Genomic DNA, 26720 nt, shown 5'->3' with positions numbered 1-26720 from the left:
CACAAAGAAGTCCAACATGACTGAGTGACTGAAGACACACACCCACAGCTTTATTAAAGAGAACACAAGAATATTCATCAGAGAGGTGGTCATGTTTGCCATGGCAACACAGGAAAGGGAGAACTAGAGAGGTTAAACAATGGCAGTATCCCTCTAAGCATCATCCTGGGTAGACAATACACTAGCCCTAGAAAAGAATTTTTTTCAAACCATAGGACTATGCTTTATTTGAGCAACACTATGCTCACCAAGCAAGCCTCTAGTAAATTTACTTCCTACACAGGTTGCTTAAGGGGAGATATACTAGTTGGCTAAAGTAAACATTGAGTCTACTTGACAGTTACAGTTACCTTCGTAAATGAATAAACTGGCATTGTGCTTTATTTTTTTAATTTATTTGGGTTCACCAGGTCTTTTATATATATTTTTATTTATTTGCCTGCATTGGGTCTTAGTTGTGCCATGCTCGATCTTTGTTGCGGCATGTAGAATCCAGTTCCCTGACAGGGCTTGAACCCTGGCCCCTGGCATTGAGAGCTCGGACTCTTATCCACTGGACCACCAGGGAAGTCCCCGGAAATCTGCTTTAGATATCAGGTTCTATGAATCTTGCTGGAGTGAGACCACACCCTCAAGGCTGATGATCTCAAAGGCACTGATGAAATATAGCACCTGAGCCTACAAGGATGTGGTTCGGACCCATTTATGGCTTGCAATGTATCTTAGGTAATGCTGAATTACCCATCCCTCATCATTCACCATGAGCAAGTCCTTCTTTGCACTTCCACTCCAGTATACACAAAGAACACTGAAGCAATCACTGACCTCAAATGAAGGGAACACTCTTCAAGAAAGCCATACAGCAATGTTTCATGAAGCAAAGATATCAACTCTTCAACCATTCCTAAGAATTTATCTTATGGAATCAATCAAAAGGAGAAAAGATCTAAAATCCATGGAGATAATACACTCTATATATGATTTATAACGGTGGAAAAATTTAGGAGAAACTATCAATGTATAACAAAGGGCTACAAAATGATAATACATCTACTTAATGGGATATTACACTATCAGTAAAAACTATAAGCTAACAAAATGAAAAAAGCATGTAGTGGTAAAGGTAAAAAGTAGACTACAAAAGTATCTGTACATAATGATTCCATGTTTAAAACATGCATAAGAAACAGCTGAAGACAAATACCTCAAAATGATGTGTTAAGAGTAGTGGGAATATGGGTAAATTGCTTCCCTTTTCCTTCTACTTGTCAAAGATTCTGATTCCTTATTAACACTTTTATAATTTAAAACTTAAGATACTGACAATAAATGATCCCATCATATTTTCAGACTCACATCTGTTCCTGACAGCTATGCCAGAGAACCATCAGTTAGTTTAAGGGCATTCTGCTACTGTTCAGAGTAACAGGATGCTGCTACTGAATTCTCATGTAAACTCTTCCATGAGAATTGCTATTGAAAGGAGTTCTAAGATGTCATACAATCTAACAAAATAAGACAAGACCTTTGCAGTTTCTAAAAGAGAAAGTTAATCTTGCCTCTTCTTTATAAAACACAACCTGTGAAAAGTATCTCATTAAGATAATTTAAAATATAATGAAGTAATTTGTGATTTGGGTCAAGTTCTAAGAATTTGCAGGAGGGCAGAGCAACCCAATCCAGTGTTCTTGCCTGGAGAATCCCAAGGACAGGGGAGTCTGGCAGGCTACAGTCCATAAGACTGCACAGAGTTGGTCACGACTGAAGCGACTTAGTACCCAGCACTAAGATTTTAAATTAAAATGTAATCTAGTCACCCTACATTAACTTAACAAATTCATGGGCCATAAGATTGAATCAACACAACCTGACATACAGTTCCACTGATTTTGGTTTCAGAAATCCAGTTTAAACAACAAAGAATTCAAGTTACCCTCAGATCTGACATCAGCTTCTTATCAAGCGTCTGTTCCAAGAAATGAGAACTGACTTGCTCCATAGAGCCCTATAAAAAGGAAGAATCCAGAGGAAATTAAACAACTATTAAGACCTAAATATTATCTTAAAATTCAGTTTGCTGCCAACTTAAGAGCATAAAGATAACATTATTCTTGATAGTAAACATCCCTATGGGTTTTGAATCATCAGGAAAATAATAAAACTATTAGCAGCAGCAGTAGCTAGCAGCAACTATATAGAGCTACTAGGTGTCATGCATTGCTCTAAGTGCTTTATACACATATTAACTCATTTAATACTCACTACAACTCTACAAAGTAAATACTATTAGTCACAACTTATATAAGGGGAAAAGAAGGCACAAAAAGATGAAGCAATCCATTCAAGGTAACAGAGTATAAACTATAGAGCTGGGCTATAAACACAGGCTAAAGAATCCTTTGCCTTAACTACTACTTTCCTTTTCATTGCATTCTATTCATTCATTTGTCCATTCATTCCTCAAACAAATACATATTTAGCAACCATTTCTTTATATGCCTAGAGTTACCCAGGAAGAGGAATACAAATACAAAAAGACATCGATTCTGCACTCAACAATTTCACATACTAGTGAGGAAAACTGACAAGAGATAACTGCATTATGGTATGAAGTTTTATAAAATATCTGAAAGTTTTCATCCTGCTATAAGTCAAACAGAATGGACTCTATTCACTTTTTGTACAAGATGGACTTAAGTGTAAAGCCTTATCATTTCATTTATGTTCTTGGAAGCCTGGCTTCTGCTTTCCTCTAGAGCTTACTCTTGTCACCCATCACCCAAGTTGAACACTCCGTCTTACCAAAACATACCAAACTGCTTGCAGTTTAACATGATATTGTAGTTTAGTATGATATTATAGTTCACTATGATGTCAGTATGCATGATAGTGTACTCATATATTTCTGCTCACATTTTCTCCTTCCCTACTTCTTTACCTAGCTAACCCATACTCACCTTTCAAAGTCAACTAAGAAATTACCTCCTCCAAGAAGCTTTCTGCGCATGTGTTAGATGCTCTTTCCTAGAAGTACCAATATTATAACTGATTGATTGCCTATGTCAATCTACCTGACCATCCACTCTTTTGAAGACACACATTATGCTCAGTTTGTTAAATTAATGAACATGTAGTCTGAAGACTAAATACAGTTTATTGATTATGGGTTTGTCTACTTGAGAGTTGGAGCAGTGGAGTTTACCTCTTAGCTTGCACAGAGGAACTAGTAAACCAGCAGGACCTTAGCTGTACAACCACAGCTCCCAATATATAACTGGCCCCCCACTAGGAAGGAATTCTACATGTGCTTTAGAGCATCAAACATCATTACTACCTATGTGGCCTTGGAAAAATTACTTTCCTAAACCTTAGTTTTATTATTTATAAAATGAATAATATAATATCTACCTCAAAGAGTTTAAAAGAACTAAAAATTATTTGCAAAAAGTGAATATATATGAGTGTAAGTATGGAGGCACCTACTCCCATGTGCTTGTGTATAAGGAAGTGGGTGTATATGCATGTGTATATGGATATGCCTTCGTGGCTAAAAGCTTAGTAGGCTAGGAACTCAATAAACAGTAACAATTATTATTAGCAAAATTAGACTAATAATTACTTTTGAAGTATTAACATAATTACATAATTTAGAGTTGTTTGGATTTGAAATTACTGAAATGACATAAAGCACTTGACTCAAACTAGAATCTAAGTGAAAACCTTTTCAACTCACCACTGTAATTCATTATTCATATAGCTTTATATACCTAAATGAATTTTAGATTCTACAGGTTACAAAACCAAAACTTTGAATGACTCTGCTTTAAGGATTACTTTTCTAACCTGCCTACTCAGATGACAATATATCATTGAATTATTCCTCTTAAACATCCCCTCACACACACTATACCACACTGCAGATGCTTAGTACATGCTGACTGAAAGAATCTGATGAATGACTGAATTGTTCTGAATGTTAAAATATCCACAAATCAAAATAATGGTTTAAAATGTGAATTCAAAAATAAAATCACTAAAAGCTAGCTTGTTTATTATGGACAAGCAATATAATATATAAGCAGGAAAAAATGAAATCATCCAAATTATTTATTTTTCCATGAAAATGCCTCACAAACATCTTAGCAGTTACCCCCAAAATATTGATCAAAGGACAAGGGCTATCACTGTATTTGTGTCCAGTACAGTCAGGTCCAAACTTTTTAGCCAACAATCTTACTAAGACTGGCAGAGTTGGAGGCCCTCAAAAGGGAAGCGATCAAAAAGAATTTCAGGCTTTCTTGCTGTGACACTAATATAAATTTTTATAGATGGTTATATATATGTTTTATATATTGTAACCACCCCACCACCTTGCATAGGGTAGTATTTTACAATTTATACACATTTTTACAGACAGGATCTTATTTGAGTATCATGACAGCCCTGTGAGGTAAACCTGAGAAATATTATAAGCCTCTTGACAGATACAGATGAAGAAACTGAGGCTAAGACTAAGTGACATGTCCAAGACAACACAGGTATAAAATGAAGCTGAGTATTACACCAACACTCCTTCTGTAAAAGAGTTCTATCTCTGAAAAGTTAAAAAAATTTTTTTATAAATGTACCAGGATCCCCAAAGGCGAAACAGTAGGAAAGAGTGAGGCTAAAAGTCAGATTAGCATCTGAATCTCCTTCTAGAACTTCCTATCTGTCTAAGTTAAATATTTACTTAGGTTCTCAGAGAACAATGAGATAAGAATAAGAAGAATAAATGAGATAATGTAAGTGGCCTTATAGCAAAGCATGTAGGCCATACCAGGTGCTTAGTAACAGTAGTAGTTTTTTTACTATTATGTTCCTTTTTCTCTAGGCTTTGGCTGTCTAATATGCTAACGAGACTAAATAGGATTATCTTTAAAATTCTTTCTAGTTCTAAAAGACTCTCTATGGGAAAATGAGCCTTTTTTTTTCTATTTTAAGAAACATGAAGGTTTATAAAAGTGTATTCCACTTGTCCCTATCTAGCTTCTCAAAATACGCTGCATTAAAGAAGATGCAACTTACCAATAGCTTTGCAGCTTGAACTCGAACCATCCAGGAGCCATCACTGACCATGTGACAAATTTTTCCAAACGCATCATCAACTAAGCGAATTTCTTCATTAGAAGAAGGGATTGGGACAATGCTATATTAAAAGAAACCAAGAGTGACAAAACATGAACCTAAAATTACAGGTTCAAAACACTGAGAATGACCAATGACAACTGACACACAAATAGAAATAACTGAGAAATTCAAATCCTAGAATGCTGAAATACATTTCAGAGTAAACAAATCTCTCTAGGATTTCTTTATTTTTATTTGCACTGCAAATCTGTGTCTTAAGTAAAAAGTATTTCACACCAAAAATTCAAAGATTTATGAGATACCAAAAACAGCTACCACAAAGTATTTTGTATCTTTAAGTTTAAACCAATATAAAACATACTTACATATCTGGTCCTAAATGAAAAGATGATTTCCAAATAGTAGTCTTTTTTGCGGGGGTGAGGGGTCTATAGCTTTATTAACTCATTCTGCTTTTTCAATTTCAATATGTTTAATGAAGAAGAAAAAACACTGCTTTTTCCTATAAAAGGAGTTCTTCTATAAAACAGAATAAATAATATCTATTTCTCCACCTCAAAGAATCACTATGAAAATAAATTATTTAATTACTGTGAAAAAAAAAAGTTTTTAACCAAACTGCACAGCTTGTGGGATCCTAATTCCCTCAATCAGAGATTGAACCCAGGTCCCAGCAGTGAAAGCACCAAGTCCTAACCACTGGACAACCAGGGAACTCCCTATGAAAATATTTTTAACCAGGACAACAGTACATAAGGGATCATTATTCTCAAACTTACCTGGTATCTTTAGCTGACTTTTGTATTAACTAAAATGGGCCCCAAAGCATTTTAAAGGGTTTTTTAAGGGGTGGCAGAGGTGGAGGAGTAGCATTTGAGAACAGCCATCCATCTCTTCATCTATAGTTGAGGAAGCTGGGACCCAGAGAGGTGAAGTATCTCTACTAACATACACAGAAAGTTCAAGGCAGAGCTGAAAAGCAAGGCCCAGGCATCCTCATTTTCAGGGTCCATGCTTTTCTCCTGTTCCACACTGCCTTCCAACATTCCTTTTCTGGAGGTGGGCTTTTTACATAGCGGGAGGAAAGAAAATGGCTTAGCAATGAACAGAAGCTGGCTGACACCCACACTGACCTTTCAGGATAGAGTTGACTGACAACCCAGATAAGCTGGACTGCAGCACTGCGCACTTGTTCATAGTCATCAGACAGTAGTTTACAAGCCTGCAAACAAGGTTTCCAGAAGTCTGTTAGTTCTATGTCCTCCCAGGCGATGTTCAAACTACTTTCAAAATGAAGATGAAGTGGCTGGACCAGGATGCCAATCAAAATATGTGCATATGGTTTTAACTTCTTCAACCTTTGCACAGTAAAACATTGTTCTAGGTACCCTCCCACCCCATGTCTCAAAGGAGAACCATGGACTGACAGCCCAAAAGCCAAGCAGAATAGCATCAATCCTAGCAAAGCTTGGTCCAACCCCACAGTGTTACCCTTATAGGCTCAAACACCAAAGATGAGTTTTTCCCCTACCTGTAAATTCAGAGCACAAATTTCTGACTGACAGGCCATTCGAAAACTCAAGCGCTCTAAATAAATGTACAATTTTAATGCTAAGCTGCCAAAAAGAGGCCAAATTTTCCTGTTTTACTTTGGTCTGAAATGGAATATCCCTACTCCACCCACAGTCATAGCAACACCTTAGACTGCAACAACACCCAGAACTACGGCTTTTGAAATTTTAAAATCTCATATTCCATGCTCTGACTATAACATGCTACTCTATCAGTTCTTCCAAGGTCATAACTTACCCATCATACCTACTCTTCATCCCACTTGAGCTACCTATCTATTTAAGCAAGGTCTCTCAACCTTGCTATCGACATTTTGGATTGGATAATTCTTTGTTGTGAGGGGCTGACCTGTGCAATACGTTTAGCAGCATCCCTGGGCCACTAGCCATTAGACAGTCATAGCACTGCACCCTCTTCCTCTCCCCAGCAACTGCAACACTCAAAAATACCTCCAAAAAAAACCTTCTACACTAAAGAATCAGTGTGGGAGATATGGGTTTGATCCCTGATCCAGTAAGATCCTACGTGCCGTGGAGCAATGAAGTCCAGTGCGCCACAACTATTGAGCCTGCGTTCTGGAGTCCAGGAGCCACAAATGCTGAAGCCCACGGGCCCTAGAGCCCGTGCTCTGCAACAGGAGAAGCCACTGCAACGAGGAGTCCGTGCACCGCAACTAGCGAGTAGACCCCGCTCACTACAACTAGAGAAAATTCCACGCAGAAACGAAGGCCCAGCACAGCCAAAAATAAATAAATAAAATTATTAGAATAAAAAATGCCTCCACACATCACCAAATATTCCCTAGGGGGCAAAATTACCTTGGTTGAAAACCACCGCTTTAATTCCATCTTTTCTCTCCAAATAAACCGCCTTCTCCTTGCTCTGTACTCTCTCCTACTTCGGCCTCCTGAGAGCACTGCCTGCATCACACACAGGATCCCCTCAGGACTTGTGCTACAGCTGCTCCACGAACCTAAGACTTCCTAAGGGCAGAGGAGCACTGGCACAGAAGACCACACTCCAGGGGATGGGTGACTCATGATCTCAAACCTTATTAGCTGTACTCTGAAATCTCTTACACTCCGGCTTTCAACTTCCATTTCCCAAGGCAGCTTTTCTTAACCTTCCCCTCAGGACTTCTATCCCACTACCAGCCATCAGGCGACCTGTGTATCTGACAAAAATCAAGGTTCTCAGGCACAAACCCACTCAGCCACTCCATACCAGTTACAAGCTCATTTATTCCTGTATTCTCCCACATCTTGTTTTCTCAGTACCTGAGGGAAAAGGGTCCTTTCTAGTTCCTAATCCTATTTTTGCTATGAATCCCATCACTTCCTCACATGACCACCCCTTACCATCCTCCAAAAAGATCTTCCTTGTGATTCTCGATGACAGCATCCTACTGCTTTACCTCACAGCAATACTCATATGCTTTAACTGTGCTTGCTTATTTATTAACTGTCGTCTTATCTACGAGAATGGGAAGGGCACAGGTCCCATCTAACATGCTTGGCATTACACAGCCAGCATTAGGTTCTCAATAACATTTGTTGATGAATCAGCTCATGAATCTGGTTTTCTGCCTCAAGGAACTTACTCTATCATTTACTCCCCTTTGCCTCTTTCATCATAACACTTGCTGTTGTTGCTGTTTAGTAGGTAAGTTGCATCTGGCTCTTTTGTGACCCCATGGCCTATAGCCTGCCAGGCTCCTCTGTCCATTGGGTTTCCTAGGCAAGAATACTGGAGTGGGTTACCATTTTCTTCTCCAGGGGATCTTCCCGACCCAGGGATAGAACCCAAGTCTCCTACATTGGCAGGCAGATTCTTTACCACTGAGTCACCAGGGAAGACCACCATAATACTAGCTCTCCCAAAACACTAGCTCTCTCTCCAACATATAAATATACTTAGCAACTATCTTTAAAATACAACAACAACAACAAAAACCCTTAATCCTATGCTCCCTTCTGCCAACTTCCACCCCACTTTCCCATCAGTCAAATATCTTCACTCACAGTCAATAATCACTTTAAACTGGCTCACCTCAACAGACCCTGATCTGGCGCTCCCCAATCCCACCACTCTACTAAAACTGCTCTCTTTACACTCACTAATGGCCACTTTGTTGCTTAGTCCAATGACTAGATTTCAGCCCTATCCTAAATGCCCTTTCACCCGCATTTTAACACTGCTGACTACGAGAATGCTCTCCTGCCTCTTCCGGAATGTGCTTTTCCTCCTCCCCCATCAAGCTGCTCCTCAGTTCCATTCTCGGGCTCCTTCCTTAAATGTCTGGCCTTGCCCCTGGCTCCATCCTTCATTTCTTCTGATTCTCTTCCTCTCCCTGGATACTGATAACTCCAAATATCCACCTCCAGCTCTGATCTTTCCTGAGTTCCAGACCTGAAATCCTCCTCACGAGTATCCCATCAACCTCTCAGACTCAACATGATTAAAAGGGAACTCAGTATGGTAACTACTGCTGCCTCACATCTCAGAACCTCCCCCAACATTCCACCCTCACTCTCGAGGCCCACAGCATCGCTTGCCTAATTAACCAACACAGTCTTAGGTCACTAAACACCTGGATCATCTGACTAACTCTCCTTCCTCTGTATCTTTACAAGTTTCCTTTAATTATTTGGCTTCCCTCACAGTTTTCCTATAGGTCACACCATCATAACCATTCTGAACTCATTCTACTTCATTTGTAAAAGAACATATTTCGTTTACACAGCAGTCATAGTGGCTGGGTTTATTATCAGCTACCACTAAAGGCTTAAAACCACTCGATAGGCTAACAAAAATTGGACTCTGAGCATGGATTTAGACTTCTTTTCTCTGGATACATCCAATTATTCTACAAGAATAACTGTAAGGCCTTTTAGTTAGGCACTCAATCAGCCTGTCCTAATGATACTATAACTTTATTGTTCTTTTCTTTATCAATGCTACAATAATCATGTGATATCTTTTCATCTGATCCCACGGTCTGAGTCATCCTCCTCCAGAAATACTCTAGTTTCTCAAGCGTGGTGCCCAGAATCGACTTCAGGTTTGAAGTCAATTTCAATCAACCAAACAGACATCAGCAAGACTACCACTGTTCTTACTCTGAACTCTGTTTTGTATACTCTGGGATTCATACTCAGCTACCGAAGTCCTCCTAAATGTCCTTCTCACATGTACTAGTGCTATTCATTACACATCCCCCATTGTCTTCTTAGAATGTATGTTGTGGATACATCATCACAATTAATACTGCCACTGTTAGCCAGATGAAGCTCTATGTTTTTAAATTCTGAAAACCACTGTGACCCCTCTCAATTTCACGATACCGTCACCTCCCTTCTTTCAGACAGCAAGCATTTAAGGTACCTGATTGTAAATTGTCTGGTGTAACTGCAGTCCTCTTTCATGCAGCTGCAACTAGACAATAAAGATACAGTTTAAGTACTGGGGAGGGGGGGAGTCAATATTTCCAAAGTCTCCCCTCAATCTCACATATTTTCCCCCATCACATCCCATTAACATGGTTCCCTTTGGCCAACGTCAGTGCTATATAAATAAGAAATCTGAAACCTGGACTTTTCTATAGGAACACTCAAATGCTTACTAAATCTAACCCATGGGCTGTCCCAAGGGGATACCAGGAAAAATATGAAATAATGATAAGGAGGCTGAGGAAGAAATGGTTGACACCATCTCTCCCTAAGAAGCACTCCTCCCCATAACTTTCACCTATACTCCTGAAATATAAGGGTACAACACGTACCTATTGTACCACAGTACCGAGTAACATCCCTCCCATGGACCTGGGATACAAGCTGCACGTTCCAGGTTTCAGAAATGCAGGTGAAAGCTACCAGAGAAGCCCACAAGATAAGCAGCTGTTATAAAGGAATGTGTGTCTCTGAGTTCTGTAATGCCACCAATACCTTCCTGAAGGTGTGGATAAAGTGCATCCTGGGGGGATTCAGAATGTATCTATCCCAGGTGGCATTCACCATTAACTTAAAAAAAAGAAAAATGAAAAAAGAAAAGTACAAATAAAAAAACGGACTCCATTTAGTTTCCATCATCATGTTTACCATGGCTTTTATAGCTGCTGTTCTGACACGTGGGTCCTGATCATTAAAGTAATCCCCTATAATCTTCTGAACATCTCTGACAGCTAGGCCTTCTGCATCTTTTGTGACATTTTTCTCCAAAGAACCAAGATTGCCAAGTAACTGCAGACACTTATTTCTTACACCATGAGAGGTATCTGTCAGGTGCTATGAAAAGAGAGAACAAAAGGACATGATTAAGATATCTTAAAAATAAACAAAAAACAGAAACAAAAGCACTGCATCAACTTTAGGAATGACTTCAAACACTACATTCTCCCTAGTCAGGTCTCACGTTTCTTTTTTTATTTCTGGAGGGGGTAGACTGTTTGTTTCGGTCATGCTGTGTAGTCTGTGGGATCTTAGTTCCTCAACCAAAGATCGAACCCAGGCTCCAGCAGTGAAAGTGCCAAATCCTAACCACTGGACTGCTAGTGAATTCCCTTCATGTTTTTTGAGCATATGTCTTCCAAAAAGAATCATGAGTCCTGAAGACTTCCAGTTATTCAACATCATACTCCCAACAGCAAGCACCTGGCCTTGGAAAGAATAGGTTACTTTAAATGACCCCGTAAACTGCATTTTATTTACTATCAAATCTAAAAACAGAACAAAAATTTTTTAATTTTAATATTCATACAGAAATATGCAAAAATATTAAATGTACAGTTCAATAAATTTTCACAAGACACAAATAAGCATCTAGATAAAGAAGTAAACATGAAAAACGCTCATGTCCAATCCCAGTAACTACTCTACCACCATCAAAAGTAGCCACAATCACCAAAGCAATCTTGAGAAAAAAGAACAAAGTTGGAGGAATCATGCTCCCTGCCTTTAGACTATACTACAAAGCTCCCATGATCAAAACAGTATAATAACGGCACAAAAACAGCCACAGAGATCAAGGGAACAGAAGGGAGAGGCAAGAGATAAATGCACAAACTTATGGTCAATTAATCTACAACAAAGGAAGAAAGAATATACAATGGGGAAAGGACAGTCTCTTCAATAAGTGGTGCTGGGGAAACTGTACAGCTACATGTAAAAGGATGAAATCAGAACATTTTCTCATACCACATACAAAAGTAAACTCAAAATGGATTAAAGACGTAAACCTGAGACCAGACACCATAAATCTCCCAGAAGAAAATACAGGCGGAACACTCTGACATAAATCATGGCTTTGGTTATTGCTGGTGGATCTCTCTCCCAAGGCAAAGGAAACAAAAGCAACAATAAACAAATAGGACCTAACTAAATTTAAAAGCCTTTGCACAGCAAAGGAAACCACTGACAAAACAAAAAACAACCAAGTAAATGGGAGAAAACATTTGTGAATAGTAAACAGTCTGTATACCTTGATATCAAAAACAAACAATCTGATACAAACTGAGCAGAAGACCTGAACAGACATTTTTCCAAAGACCTACAAATGGCCAGTAGGCACATGGAAAGATGCTCAACATAGCTAACTATCAGAGACAAGCAAATCAAAACCATCATGAAATATCACCTCACATTTCTCACAATGGCGATCATCAAAAAGAATACAAATAACAAATGTTGGCGAGGAAGTCGATTAACAGGAACCCTTGTACACTATTGGTGCAAATGAAAATTGGCGCACCCACTATGGAAAACAGTATTTTTCAAAAAATTAAAAATAGAACTACTGTATGATCCAGCGATTCCACTCCTGGGTAAAAACACATCTTGGAAAAGACACATGCATCCAATGTTCACAGCAGCATTAGTTATAAAAGCCAAGATATGGAAGCATTCCAAGTGTCCACCAACAGAAAAATGGAAAAAGAAGACCTAGTGCATGTGTCTGTGTGCACACATATACACACGCAATGAATACACACACACACATATGCACACAATGGGACAGATTGGTTCCAAGTAGGAAAACGAGTACATCAAGGCTGTATATTGTCACCCTGCTTATTTAACTTATATGCAGAGTACATCGTGAGAAAACACTGGACTGGAAGAAACACAAGCTGGAATCAAGATTGCTGGGAGAAATATCTATAACCTCAGATATGCAGATGACACCACCCTTATAGCAGAAAGTGAAGAGGAACTAAAAAGCTTCTTGATGAAAGTGAAAGAGGAGAGTGAAAAAGTTGGCTTAAAGCTCAACATTCAGAAAACGAAGATCATGGCATCTGGTCCCACCATTTCATGGGAAACAGATGGGGAAACAGTGGAAACAGTGTCAGACTTTATTTTGGGGGGGCTCCAAAATCACTGCAGATGGTGACTGCAGCCATGAAATTAAAAGACGCTTACTCCTTGGAAGAAAAGTTATGACCAACCTAGACAGCATATTCAAAGGCAAAGACATTACTTTGCCAAATAAGGTCCGTCTAGTCAAGGCTATAGTTTTTCCTGTGGTCATGTATGGAAGTGAGAGTTGGACTGTGAAGAAGGCTGAGCGCTGAAGAATTGATGCTTTTGAACTGTGGTGTTGGAGAAGACTCTTGAGAGTCCCTTGGACTGCAAGGAGATCCAACCAATCCAATCTGAAGGAGATCAGCCCTGGATTTCTTTGGAAGGAATGATGCTAAAGCTGAAACTCCACCTCATGCAATGAGTTGACTCACTGGAAAAGACTCTGATGCTGGGAGGGATTGGGGGCAGGAGGAGAAGGGGACGACCGAGGATGAGATGGCTGGATGGCATCACTGACTCGATGGACCTGAGTCTGAGTGAACTCCGGGAGATGGTGATGGACAGGGAGGCCTGGAGTGCTGCGATTCATGGGGTCGCAAAGAGTCAGACATGACTGAGCGACTGAACTGAACTGAAGAAAGAACAAAATTTTGCCATTTGCAACAACAACATGGATGATCTTCGAGGGTATTATGCTTAGTGAAATAAGTCACACAGAGAAAGATAAATATTGGATATTATTGCTTATAATGAAATCTAAAAAAAACAAATGAATATAACAAAACAGAAACAGACTTACCAATACAGAGAGCAAATTAGTGGGACTCAATGGGAAGAAAAGGAGAAGCAAAATAGGAGTATGGGATTAAGAAGTATGAACTACTATGTAAAAAAATGAATAAGCTACAGAGATAAAGTGAAAGTTGCTCAGTCATGTCTAACTTTTTGCAACCCCATGGACTATACAGTCCATGGAATTCTCCAGGCCAGGATACTGGAGTGGGTAGCCTTTCCCTTCTCCAGTGAATCTTCCTGACCCAGGAATCAAACCGGGTCTCCTGCATTGCAGGTGAATTCTTTACCAGGTGAGATACCAGGGAAGCCAAAGATAATATAAGGATAACTAACAAAAGAAGGGGGGGCTTCCCAGATGGGGCTACTGGTAAAGAATCTGCCTGCTGATGCAGGAAACATAAGAGATGCTGGTTCAATTCCTGGGTCGGGAAGATCCCCTGGAGGAGGGCATGGCAACCCATTCCAGTATTCTTGCCTAGGAAATCCCATGGACAGAGGAGCCTGGGGGGTTACAATCCATGGGGTTGCAAAGAGTCAGACCCAACTGAAGCGACTTAGCATGAACACACACAACAGAAGCAGAAGAGATTAAGAAGAGGTGGCAAAAATACACAGAAGAACTTCACAAAAAAGGTCTTAATGACCTCCATAACCACTATGGTGTGGTCACACATCTAGACCAGACATCCTGGAGTGTGAAGTCAAGTGGGCCTTTGGAAGCATCACTATGAACAAAGCTAGTGGAGGTGATGGAATTCCAGCTGAGTTATTTGAAATCCTAAAAGATGATGCTGTAAAAGTGTTGCACTCAATATGCCAGCAAATTTGGAAAACTCAGCAGTGGCCACAGGACTGGAAAAGGTCAATTTTCACTGCAATCCCAAAGAAAGGCAATGCCAAAGAATGTTCAAACTACCATACAACTGCACTCATTTCACATGCTAGGCAAGGTAATATTCAAAATCCTTCAAGCAAGGCTTCAAAAGTATATGAACCAAGAACTTCCAGACGTTTAAGCTGGATTTAGGAAAGGCAGAAGAATTGGAGACCATGTTGCCAATATCAGTTGGATACAGAACAAGCAAGGGAATTAAGAAAAAAAAAATCTACTTCTGGTTCATTGACTACACTAAAGCCTTTGTATGGATCACAACAAACTATGGAAAATTCTTAAAGAGATGGGAATACCAGACCACCTTACTTGTCTCCTGAGAAACTGCAGGACAAGAAGCAACATTTAAGACTGGACATGGAACAATAGATTGGTTTAAAATCGGGAAAGAAATACATCAAGGCTGTGTACTATCACCTTGCTCATTGAACTTATATGCAGAGTACATCATGCAAAATGCCAGGCTAGATGACTCACAAGCTGGAATCAAGAGAGCCAGGAGAAATATTAACAAACTCAGATATGCAGATGATACCACTCTAATGGCAGAAAGTAAAGAGGAACTAAGGAGCCTCTTGATGAGGGTGAAAAAGGAGAGTGAAAAAGCTGGCTTAAAATTCAACATTCAAAAAACTAAGATCATGGCATCCATCACTTTATGGCAAACAGAAGGGGGGAAAGTGAAAAAGGTAACAGATTTTATTTTCTTGGGTTCCAAAACCACTGTTGACAGTAACTGCAGCCATGAAATTAGAAGCTGCTTGCTCCCTGGAAGAAAAGCTATGACAAACCTAGACAGCATATTAAAAAGCAGAGACATCACTTTGCCAACAAAGGTCCCTATAATCAAAGCTATGGTTTTTCCAGTAGTCATGTATGGATGTGAGGGCTGGATTATAAAGAAAGCTGAGCACTGAAGAATTGATGCTTTTGAACTCTGGTGCTGGAGAAGACTCTTGAGAGTCCCTTGGACTGTAAGGAGATCCAACCAGTCCATCCTAAAGGAAATTAGTCCTGAATATTCACTGGAAGGACTGATGCTAAAGCTGAAGCTCCAATACTTTGGCCACCTGATGCAAAGAGCTGACTCACTGGGAAAGACCCTGATGCTGGGAACGACTAAGGGCAGGAGAAGGGTATGACATAGGAAGAGATGGTTGGATGGCATCACTGATTCAATGGACATGAGTTTGAGCAAATTCTAGAAGATGGCGAAGGACAAGGAAGCCAGCCTGGCATGCCACAGTTCACATGGGGTCACAGTCAGTCAGACACGATTTAGTGACTGAACAGCAACAACCAACTATAAAAATATTGAATCACTGTGTTGTATACCTGAAACTAATATAATACTGTAAATCAATTATAATATTGAGATAAACTAATGCAATATTAAAAAAACAACTAAAGTAACCATTATCTTGACTTCTAACACAAAATTGTGCCTATTTTTATAATTTGTAAAATCAAATAGTGCTACGCTTCCTTTGCTTACTATTATGTTGGTGAGAATCATCCACAGTATGGCACATAGCAATGACTGATTCATTCTCATGACTATAAAGTATTCCATTTGTGTATACACCATAATCCATTTGTCCTTTCTACTGTTGATAGATATTTGGGCTATTTCCAGTTTGGGGTTATTCTAAATATAATGTTACTATAATTATTCTTGAATGTGGTTTCTGGTATACTTTTTCACATTTCTGTTGAATACACAGTTGGAAGTGAAATTGCTGGGTCACAGAAAATGTATTATGTTCAGCTTAAGAAGATACTGCCAAATACTATTCCAAAGTGATTGTACTAATTTAACTAATTTACACTTTCACCAGTCATATGTAAATGTTCCAGATATGACACACCTCTGTCAACACTTAGTACTGTCCATCTTTTTTTAGCACTTCTCATCATTCCACGGCTAATGAAATAAACTATTTGCATAATGCAGTCACAGGAACTAGAGTAACTGACTTTAGTGAAATGACTAGTCTCAAAACTAGTCAAGAAATAATCTAAGAAGAAGTTGGGACATGTTGTGCCAAAAAGCAAGAAAATATCAAGGACTAGTTGAGTTAGATCAAAAAGACAAAGAAACCAATCTGTAGGGGTTCCCACTGTCAACATTTATATCAAAAGTAAGCAATCAAATCCAGAACGTAGGATATTCGACAAGACCAAAAATCTGGTTTCATCAACAAAACTGTGGTATTTAAAGAAAAAAAAATGGGGCACTGATATTGATTAAAAGAAATTTAAGAGACTCCAAATATATGCTAAACCAAGAAAAACCTATAAAAAGATATTTAATGCAGTTAAGAAAATTTTAATATGAATTGGTATGAGATGATGTGGAATAGGCTATATTTTAAAATATCAGTTATTATTAGTTAGAGATACATACTGAACTATGTAAGATTTAAACAACATATCAGGGATTTACTTTAAAATACTACAGCAGACTACAACAGAAAGTGAGGGAAAAAACAGATGAAAAAGATTGCAAAATAAAAGTAACTGTCAAATTTACACCAAAAACTGCAAAGAATAATTTGAAATTTTCCACGTTATAAAATATATATAAATTGAAAAAAAAAGACCTAGCTTCAAATTTCAGTTCTGACTCTAGATGTGTAACACTGATCAAGTCACTGGACCTCTCAAAAGTCTAAGTTTCCTCATTTATAAAGAAGGAATAATTGTACTTCTCTGGTGGTTCCATGGCTAAGAATCTACCTTGCAATGCAAAGGACGTGGGTTCGATCCCTGAATAAGATTCCACACACTGAGGGGGAATTAAGCCCGTGCACCACAACTACCAAGAGCAGACATCACAGGACAGGTTCCTCATGCTGCAACAAAAACACCCCACCTGCCTCAACTAAGACCCAACACAACCATATAAACAAAAAAAGAAAGAATCCATCTGTCAATGCAGGGGACATGGGTTTGATACCTGGTCCAGGAAGATTCCACATGCCGCGAGGCAACTAAGGCCATGCACTACAACCACTGAGTCTACACTCCAGGGCCCACACACCGCAACTACTGAGCCCACGTGCCGTAACTACTAAAGCCTACACACTCTAGGGCCTGCATGCTGCAACTACAGAGCCTGCCTAGAGTCCACGCTCTGCAACAAGAGAAGCCACCACAACGAGAAGCCCACACACCACAACCAGAGGTAAGGAGTTGCGCACCACTAGAGAAAGCCTGAACACAACAACGAAAACGCAGTGCAGCCAAAATTAAAACAAACCCAGCCTGCTTAAGAAAAAGGAAGCAGGTGGGGAAAAGGTGGCAAAAAAAAAAAGGAAAACAGAGAAGCGCCAGAGGTAAAAGTGGGCCACCTGGATAAACGGGCCTGCTGATCTGGAATACACAAGCATGAATCTTCTAGCGATAGCTGTCTAACAAGGGGGCAATCTGTCCGGAAAGGTACTGAGCATCTGTTAATGGTTCACATCAGATGCTCTAGGAGAAGACTTCTGAACTAAATGGGACCTGCACATTCTCACAGAAGCTATGTTCTATGAGACGGTGGGCTGGGCACGTAGGCTTACTCAGAGGAGAGAACAAAGGAAATCCAGTAAGCAAGTGTAGGTGCAGAGGGGTGGGGCTCTCACAGAGGGACTGTCTCCTTATAAAAATGATTCAATAGAACATTTGAGATCAGAGTTAATTCATGTCTCCAAGTTATTTAGGTTAAAGAAGTGTGAAACATAAACACTCTTAAGTGTTCACAATGCTCAAACTTATCCAACAAAATGACACACTGAAACTGAGAAGTTAAGAGAAATTTCCAGATACGAAGCTGACAGCAACACTGTCACAGTTAATACAGCAATGTTGTTTATTTTTTAAATAAACTTTTTATTTAGTATGGAAGCATCATTTGTCATAACTGAACTGTCAACTGAATCACCATCACCTAGAAGGTTGCTACCATCATTACAAATACTTTATTTGATTTTCAAACAACAAACTAAAGTCTTCTAGTTTCTATTAAGGTAACCAAGGCAACACTGACGCATAACTAGCCTGTTACTGCACACTGAATGTTAGCCTCAAAGAAACGGTAAGTCTAAATCACACCCTTAGGGCAGCAATTAGTTTTATGATATCCTTCCCCCACAGGTCACTACTTACATCACGGATATCATCACTAATAGATGCCTAGTGCCTGCTCTGCAGATGATGCTATTTTGGTGCTATACCTAGGCCATTAAAACACCATCATTTCTGTATTAATGGAGTAAGCAAACCACATCCCCAATAAGACTAATCCATGTCAAAAATAAGCTAAACCAATCAGTTTAAAACTACTGTTAAAGAATTAAAAAAATCAATGATTAAGTATGTCAAGAAAATCCAAGACTGAGGTTAAATAAGACAAAAATAACTTACTGGCTCATTCAGTTTCAATATGGATTTTTTTTCTTTCCTTTTTTTGGGGGAGGGGTGTTGCTGAGCACCGCACAGCTTATGATATCTTAGTACCCAACCAGGGATTGAAGCTGGGCCACAATGGTGAAAGCGTTGAGTTTTAACCAGTGGACCATCAAGGAATTCCCATTAACACGGATTAAGCACAGATAAAAATTTAACATACCAAGCAATGGAAATTATTCTGAGACAACCTCTCCTAACAAAAGAACACATAATATTTGCTCAGGTGGTATTTGATAAATGTTAAAACGCTGCCATGTTTCTGCTGCCTTAAGAGCTTAATGTACTTTTGCCACAGAATTAAAGGAACAAAAAAGAAACAGAGAGACCAGAAGAGGTGAGATAGAAAAAGAGAAACAAAGAATTAAACTAGGCTCCAAGGAAGCCATATATACAAAAATGACAAGATATTTATTCCCTAGAAAAAAATCTTCACAAAGAAGAAAGTAGAAGACCTCCAATTTCAGTTATGCAGATTCTACAGAAGAAAAGATTTAGTAATTTCCTGGCCAAATTTAAATCTCATCATCTATCAAATGAGGATTAGCTGTACAATAGCTCAGCTGGTGAAGAATCTGTCTGCAATGCCCCCCGTTCGACTCCTGGGTCAGGAAGATTCCCTGGAGAAGGGATAGGCTACCCACTCCAGTACTCTTAGGCTTCCTTAGTGGCTCAGACGGTAAAGAATTCGCCTGCAATGTGGGAGACCTGGGTTCAATCCTTGGGTTAGGAAGATCCCTGGAGGAGGGCATGGCAACCCACTCCAGTATTCTTGCCTGGGGAATCCTATGGACAGAGGAGCCTGGTGGGCTACAGTCCGTAGGGTTGCAAAGAGTCAAACACGACTGAGCGACTAAGTATAACACAGCACACAGTACCTCAAAGGATTACTGACAGAATAATTACTGACAGAGATGAATTTTAAGATGCTAAGAATACCCAAAAGCATGACTTTCTTCCTACTATGAAACAAAAAATATGACAGATTTATATCTCATATTTTAAAAATATACAAAGGTACAATATGAACTTAAAAAAATAATGACAGAATAGATTATAATATTTTGAATAAATTAGGACATTGATAAGGGAGGGAAGGAAAGAGAGGGAAGGAAAACTTTCTTATAATAGCATGACAAGTAAAAAATATGATGGATTAACAGCATTATAATATCACCATTTTGCAATAATCGGAGTTATAAATGACTCAGCAAGATTTATTAATAGTTGCTAAAATAGAGAATAACAGTTTGATGGGGAAGAGGACATTTACATTATCTCAGAGTATCTCCCCACAAATTACTCACTAATCACAGTAGGAAATAACAACTCTACAATGAAAAACCCGGCAGACACTACCCTAATCAAGTATCAAAGTTAACACCAATGATGAGTCAGACCTCATGTGTGCCTTATGATATGATGCACTGAGAAGGACACAGTATTATTTACGTATTATTCCCACCAAAACGTGTAATTTGAATCTAAATAGAGGAAATACCAGATAAATCCAGGTTGAAAGACATTCTAGGGATTTCCTGGTGGTCCAGCGGTTAAGAATCCGCCTTGCAGTGCAAGGGACGCCAGTTTGATTCCTGGTCTGGGAAGATCTTACATGCTGTGCAGCAGCTAAGCCTGTGTGCCACAACTACTGAGTCTGCCCTCTAGAGCCTGAAAGCTGCAACTGGAGAAAGCCCACACACAGCAATGAAGACCCAGTGCAGCCAAAACTTAAAAAAAAAAAAAAAAAAAAAAGACATTCTATAAAGTAAACAGCCTATACTCTTCAAGTTAAGCCCATAAAAGACAAAGACAGCCTGAGGGACCTTTCCAGATTAAAGAAAACAGGGACATGAAAACTAAATGCAATGTGTGATTCTGGACCAGGAAAGAAAAATTTATATAAAACGTAATATAAAAGACAGGTAGAATTTGAACAAAGTCTAATACTACTACAGATTAGCATTATGTCAAAGTTAAATTTACTGGGAATTTCCTGGCAGTCCAGTATAGGACTCCATGTTTCCACTGCAGGGCGCATGAGTTCAATACCTGGTTGGGGAACTAAGCTCTCACAGACCATGCAGTCAAAAAAACAGACAAAATTCAGAGTTAAATTTCCTGATTTTGAAAACTGGGTTTATAAAAATGATTTCCTCCTTCTTAAGAAATAAAAAATTAAGTATTTAGTAGAAAAGAAGCATAATGTCTGCAATTTACTCTTAAATGGTTCAGTAAAATATATATAGAGAGAGTGAAAGTGAAAGTTGCTCAGTCGTGTCCAACTCTTTGTGACCCCATGGACTATTCATTCAGTCTTTGGAATTCTCCAGGCCAGAACACTGGAGTGGGTAGCCTTTCTCTTCTCCAGGGGATCTTTCCAACTCAGGGATCAAACCCAGGTCTCCCTCATTGCAGCTGGATTTTTTACCAACTGAGCTAACAGGGAAGCCCCCAACATAGAGAATGATAAAGCAAATGCAGGAGAATGTTAATGACTGATGAATCAAAAAGAAGGGTACATGGAAATCTCTTGTCCTATTTTCATAATTTTTTTTAGTAAGTTTGAAATTGTTGGGTTATTTGGACTTTGTCCCACACCCAACCAAATGCTTTCCCAGAATTCTCTGAGTGAAAGGCACCACCATCTAATCTGGCACATAAGCTGGAAACAGGAAATACCTTCAGCAATTCCTTCACCGTCCCTCCATGCTCAACCAATTATCAAGTCCTGCAATCTTCCTTCCTAAATATTTCTCAAATCTGTCCATATCTTTCCATCACTTTAATTCAAACTTCTATAACCTTTCATGTAGGCTACAACAACATCCTTTACTATCTGAGCCACAAGGGAAGCCCAGTGCAATAACATCCTAACTGGCTTCTTGTCCAATAAGTTCTCTAGAACATACCTGGCTTTTCTTAAAATGTCTCTGTTTGGTTTTGGTACTAAGGTTATACTAGCCTCATAAAATCAGTGGAGAAATGCTGCTTCTCTTCTACTTCTTAGGAAAATCTATGAAGAACTGGTATGTATTCTTATTTAAAACGTTTGATTCAAAGCCATCTGGGCCTGAACTTCTCTTTGTAGGTAAGTTTTTTATTTTTTTCATTACTAATTTTATTACTTGTTATAAGTATATTTGGATTGTCTACTCCTTCTTGAGATAATTTTCGCAGTTCTTATCTTTGTAGGAATTAGTAGGAATTTGTTCATTTTACGTAAATTATCTAACTTATTGGCATAAATTATTCACAGTATTTTTTTATAATCCTTTTCATTTCTGTCAGGTCAGCAGAAATAGCCTCTTTTCATTTATGATCCTAGTACTTTGAGCCTTCTTTTTTTCCTTTCCAAAAATAAAGGTTTCTCACTTTTGTTGATCTTTACAAAGAACAAGCTTTCGCTTCTTTGATTTTTCTCTACTGTTTTTCTACTCTTGATTTCATTAATTTCCACTCTAGTCTTTCTTATTTCCTCCCTTCTGCATGCTTTTATATTTAATGAGTTCTTCCTTATGCAGCATCTTAGGTAAAAGAATAAGGTACTGAAATGAGATCTTTCTTCTTTTTTACTATGGACACTAATTGCTATAAATTTCCCTCTAAGCATGCAGTAGCTGCAGCTCAGTTTTGGTACGCAGTGTCTTCATTCGTTCACCTCAAAGTATTTTCTAATTTACCTGCTGATTTCCTCTCTGATTCATTGGTTAAATAGGAGCATATTGTTTAACTTCCACATATTTGTGGTTTTCCTAATTTTTTTCTGTTACTCATCTAATTTAATTCCATTGTAGCAGGCAAACATACTCTGCATTATTTCTATTAAAAGGGAGAATTTTATTTTAATGTGAGTCATATCTCAAAGATCACTGTATGACAAAAATCACAGACAAAATAGCATTAAGCAACAGAAACAGTAACTATAGCTATGAATCATAGACAGCCTTTATTTACTTGAATTTGCAAAAGCTTGTGGCAGATATGCCATTTCCAAATAGTTCAAATTTCTACCCAGTTAATGAGCCTCTACAAATGTGAAGAAACGCACAAAAAATCCATATGAAAAACTAGAAAAGAACATGAAAAGTTCATTCCCAAGACAGAACCAGAGATCAAATTGCCAACATCCTTGGATCATCGAAAAAGCATGAGAGTTCCAGAAAAAACATCCGCTCTACTGACTACCCCAAAGCCTGTGACTGTGTGGATCACAACAAACTGTGGAAAATTCTTAAAGAGATGGGAATACCAGACCACCTGATCAGTCTCCTGAGAAATCTGTATGCAGGTCAAGAAGCAACAGTTAGAACTGGACATGGAACAACAGACTGGTTCCAAATCGGGAAAGTACGTCAAGGCTGTATATTGTCACCCTGCTTATTTAACTTCTATGCAGAGTACATCATGAGAAATGCCAGGCTGGATGAAGCACAAGCTGGAATCAAGACTGCCAGGAGAAATATCAATAACCTCAGATATGCAGATGACACCACCCTTATGGCACAAAGTGAAAAGGAACTAAAGAGCCTCTTGATGAAAGTGAAAGAAGAGAGTGCAAAAGTTGGCTTAAAGCTCAACATTCAGAAAACTAAGATCATGGCATCTGGTCCTATCACTTCATGACAAATAGATGGAGAAATAATGGAAACAGTGAGTCTTTATTTTGGGGGGCTCCAAAATCACTGCAGATGGTGATTGCAGCCATGAAATTAAAAGATGCTTATTCCTTGGAAGAAAAGCTATGACCAACCTAGACAGCATATTAAAAAGCAGAGATATTACTTTGCCAACAAAGGTCTCTCTAGTCAAAGCTATGGTTTTTCCAGTAGTCATGTAGGGATGTGAGAGTTGGACTATAAAGAAAGCTGAGTGCCGAAGAGTTGATGCTTTTGAACTGTGGTATTGGAGAAGACTCTTGAGAGTCCCTTGGACTGCAAGGAGATCCAACCAGTCAATCCTAAAGGAAATCAGTTCTGAATATTCATTGGAAGGACTGATGTTGAAGCTGAAACTCCAATACTTTGGCCACCTGATAAGAACTGACTCATTTGAAAAGACCCTGATGCTGGGAAAGACTGAAGGCAAGAGGAGAAGGGGAAGACAGAGGATGAGATGGTTGGATGGCATCACCGACTCAATGGACATGAGTCTGAGTAAACGCCAGGAGTTGGTGATGGACAGGGAAGCCTGGCGTGCTTTAGGCCATGGGGTCGACTGAGCAAATGAACTGAAGTGAACTGAAGACAGGACATACAAATGAAGAAGAAATAGGAAAAATTTTTTAATGAAATACCATTTCCTTCTTACAAAATTAACAGGTTTACATCTTGCTTTTAAACATTAATATCCAAATGCTAGAATAATATGTGAAATAATGCACTCTCATATACTGTGGATAGGCTTAAACTAGAATACTGTAGAAAACAATTTGCCAAAAGTATCAAAAGCCTTAAAAAAACACAAAAATTTTAAATGCTTTCATCCAGTAATTCTACTGTGACAATGTATGTTTAGGAAATAACCCTAGATACAGGAAATACTTTAGACTAATCATATTCACTGTGTGGTATTATTTACTATTTTTTAAAATGGCTACAATATAAATGTCCACTAATAACAGAATGGTTAGGACAAAGTATGGCTTGATTACTGGACAAAATATCATGCATCCATTAAAAATATTTATAAAACATTTACAGTATAAAGAAAATACTTGTTATGTTAGTCAAAAAGCAAAACTAAACATAGAATATGATTATAGCTATATGTGGAAAAAGAAAAGCAAACAATCTGTATACAGAAAAAAAATCAGAACGGATACATCAAGAGGCTAATAATAATGGTTGCCTTTATGTAGTGAATTATGAGAAGGAAATGGCAACCCACTCCAGTGTTCTTGCCTGGAGAATCCCAGGGACGGCGGGGCCTGGTGGGCTGCCGTCTGTGGGGTCGCACAGTGTCGGACACGACTGAAGCAACTTAGCAGCAGCAGCAGCAGTGAATTATGAGTGTAGTTCTTTCTTTATACTTCTTTCCAAATTTCCATGAGTATAAATGTTTATAACACAGGATTTCTTTAGAACAATTTAAGAAACTATTGCTTCAAGCAGAATAATCCACTGAGTAAAACACCTCTCTCATAAGCACAACCTCCCAGATACATATATTCTCTCACATGGAAGATGTACTTACTCTCTCAAACACGTAATCCCTAGTTTTCTCCCACTTAAGCTTTTAATACTGTACTTCTCAAAGTGTTGTGGGGTTTTTTTGTTGTTGTTATTGTTTATTAAGATAAATGAAATACTCTTTCCTGGGGTTCAGAATTAGTTTTCTAATTCCATGACTGTAAGCCTTCCACAATTCAAATGTATTTGTCTCCTTATATTCGCAAAACAAATTTATCAAAAAGACTAAAAGTAAACCCAATTCTACAAGGTTTAGGAGCTGGTGCTATGCACAAAAGAAAGCTAATTAAAAGTTCCAAATTAAAAAGAATTTGGCTTTGGAATCAGAGAAGAGTTTATGCCCTGGTTCTGCAACTTCCTAAGTATGAAAACTTGGACAAACTAAACTCCTTCAACGTCAATTCCCATCTTAGTAAAAGAGATAACAGCACTTTCCTAAAGGACTATGAGGAACAAAGGAAAGTATCATAATTCCAAACTGTTGGCAGGTGTTATGCCTGAGAAGAGGGTCTAGGAGGGAAAGATGGAGTGGCTGTCACTTATTTTATTTCTGCATTAGTTAATTTTGTTTTTAACAATGAGCATACACCATAGGAATAAACTTACTTTTCTTTCAAAAAAGTAAAAAATAGTACCATAATAAGCAGAGAGCATATGTTAGGCATGGAATACATGGTAGTTCCTATAATTATTTTCATTTCTTTTGGCACAGTGAGGAAGTTCATTTTATAACAAGTTATTCAACTTTATTCCTAATCCAACATCAAGAAACAAACACAACATGAAGCAGTTCTTAAAGCCATTTAAGAGTCTTTGGCAATTATCAGTTATAGCCTTAGGATGAAGGTAAGCAGATCTGACAGCTCGTATCATTTCTCCAGATAATGCAAAACTGTTCAATAAAGAAGCAACCCTGTGTCTAACCATTATATTCTTACCTTGCAGGCTACATCAACTAATCGCATCTGGATAGCTTGATTCTCTGGGAGTTTAGTGCCAATTGCAAGCAAAGTGTCCAACAGTTGAGCAAGGACTTGATGAGACTCTAGAAAGGAAGATGGAAAGTTAGGTTTTAGAATTTCAAAAGGAGATTGCTATAGAAACTAAATTTACTTGGGTATAAAGAACGCAGATTTTTGTCAACTGAGTTCTGCTGTCTGATTCTTGATTCTCCTCAACTAAAAGCTAAGTTCCTAAAAGGATCATGTCTAAAAATTTGAGTCCTCCTCAGGATGTGACATAGTGCTCCAAAAACGCTCAGTGCTTGACTAATTCAAAGGCTTTTCACTTGCCTTCAAAATAAAGTCTAAATTCCTTAGCAGGACATATATACATACTAGTCCCTCCACGATGCCTAGTCCTCCCTACTTTATCTATTAGCCTCATCTC

At 38.5% G+C, this 26720-nt stretch overlaps 1 protein-coding gene across 1 annotated transcript in view; it reads right to left on the bottom strand.

Moving 5' to 3' along the window:
• INTS4 (integrator complex subunit 4) overlaps positions 1 to 26720 on the bottom strand; it is a 107342-nt gene that overhangs the window by 52757 nt on the left and 27865 nt on the right. Inside the window, exons 4-9 of the mRNA XM_052661765.1 lie at positions 26270 to 26376; positions 10800 to 10985; positions 10087 to 10137; positions 6264 to 6352; positions 5068 to 5188; positions 1934 to 2005 (exon numbers count right to left, since the gene is read on the bottom strand). Coding sequence (XP_052517725.1) covers positions 1934 to 2005; positions 5068 to 5188; positions 6264 to 6352; positions 10087 to 10137; positions 10800 to 10985; positions 26270 to 26376 — 626 coding nt within the window. The remainder of the gene's footprint in view (positions 1 to 1933; positions 2006 to 5067; positions 5189 to 6263; positions 6353 to 10086; positions 10138 to 10799; positions 10986 to 26269; positions 26377 to 26720) is intronic.

The sequence above is a fragment of the Budorcas taxicolor genome, chromosome 25, assembly GCF_023091745.1.
Source record: "Budorcas taxicolor isolate Tak-1 chromosome 25, Takin1.1, whole genome shotgun sequence".
NCBI classification, from domain to species: domain Eukaryota; kingdom Metazoa; phylum Chordata; class Mammalia; order Artiodactyla; family Bovidae; genus Budorcas; species Budorcas taxicolor.
Note: the sequence above shows the minus strand (reverse complement) of the source record. Positions and strands in the feature narration are given on the sequence as shown.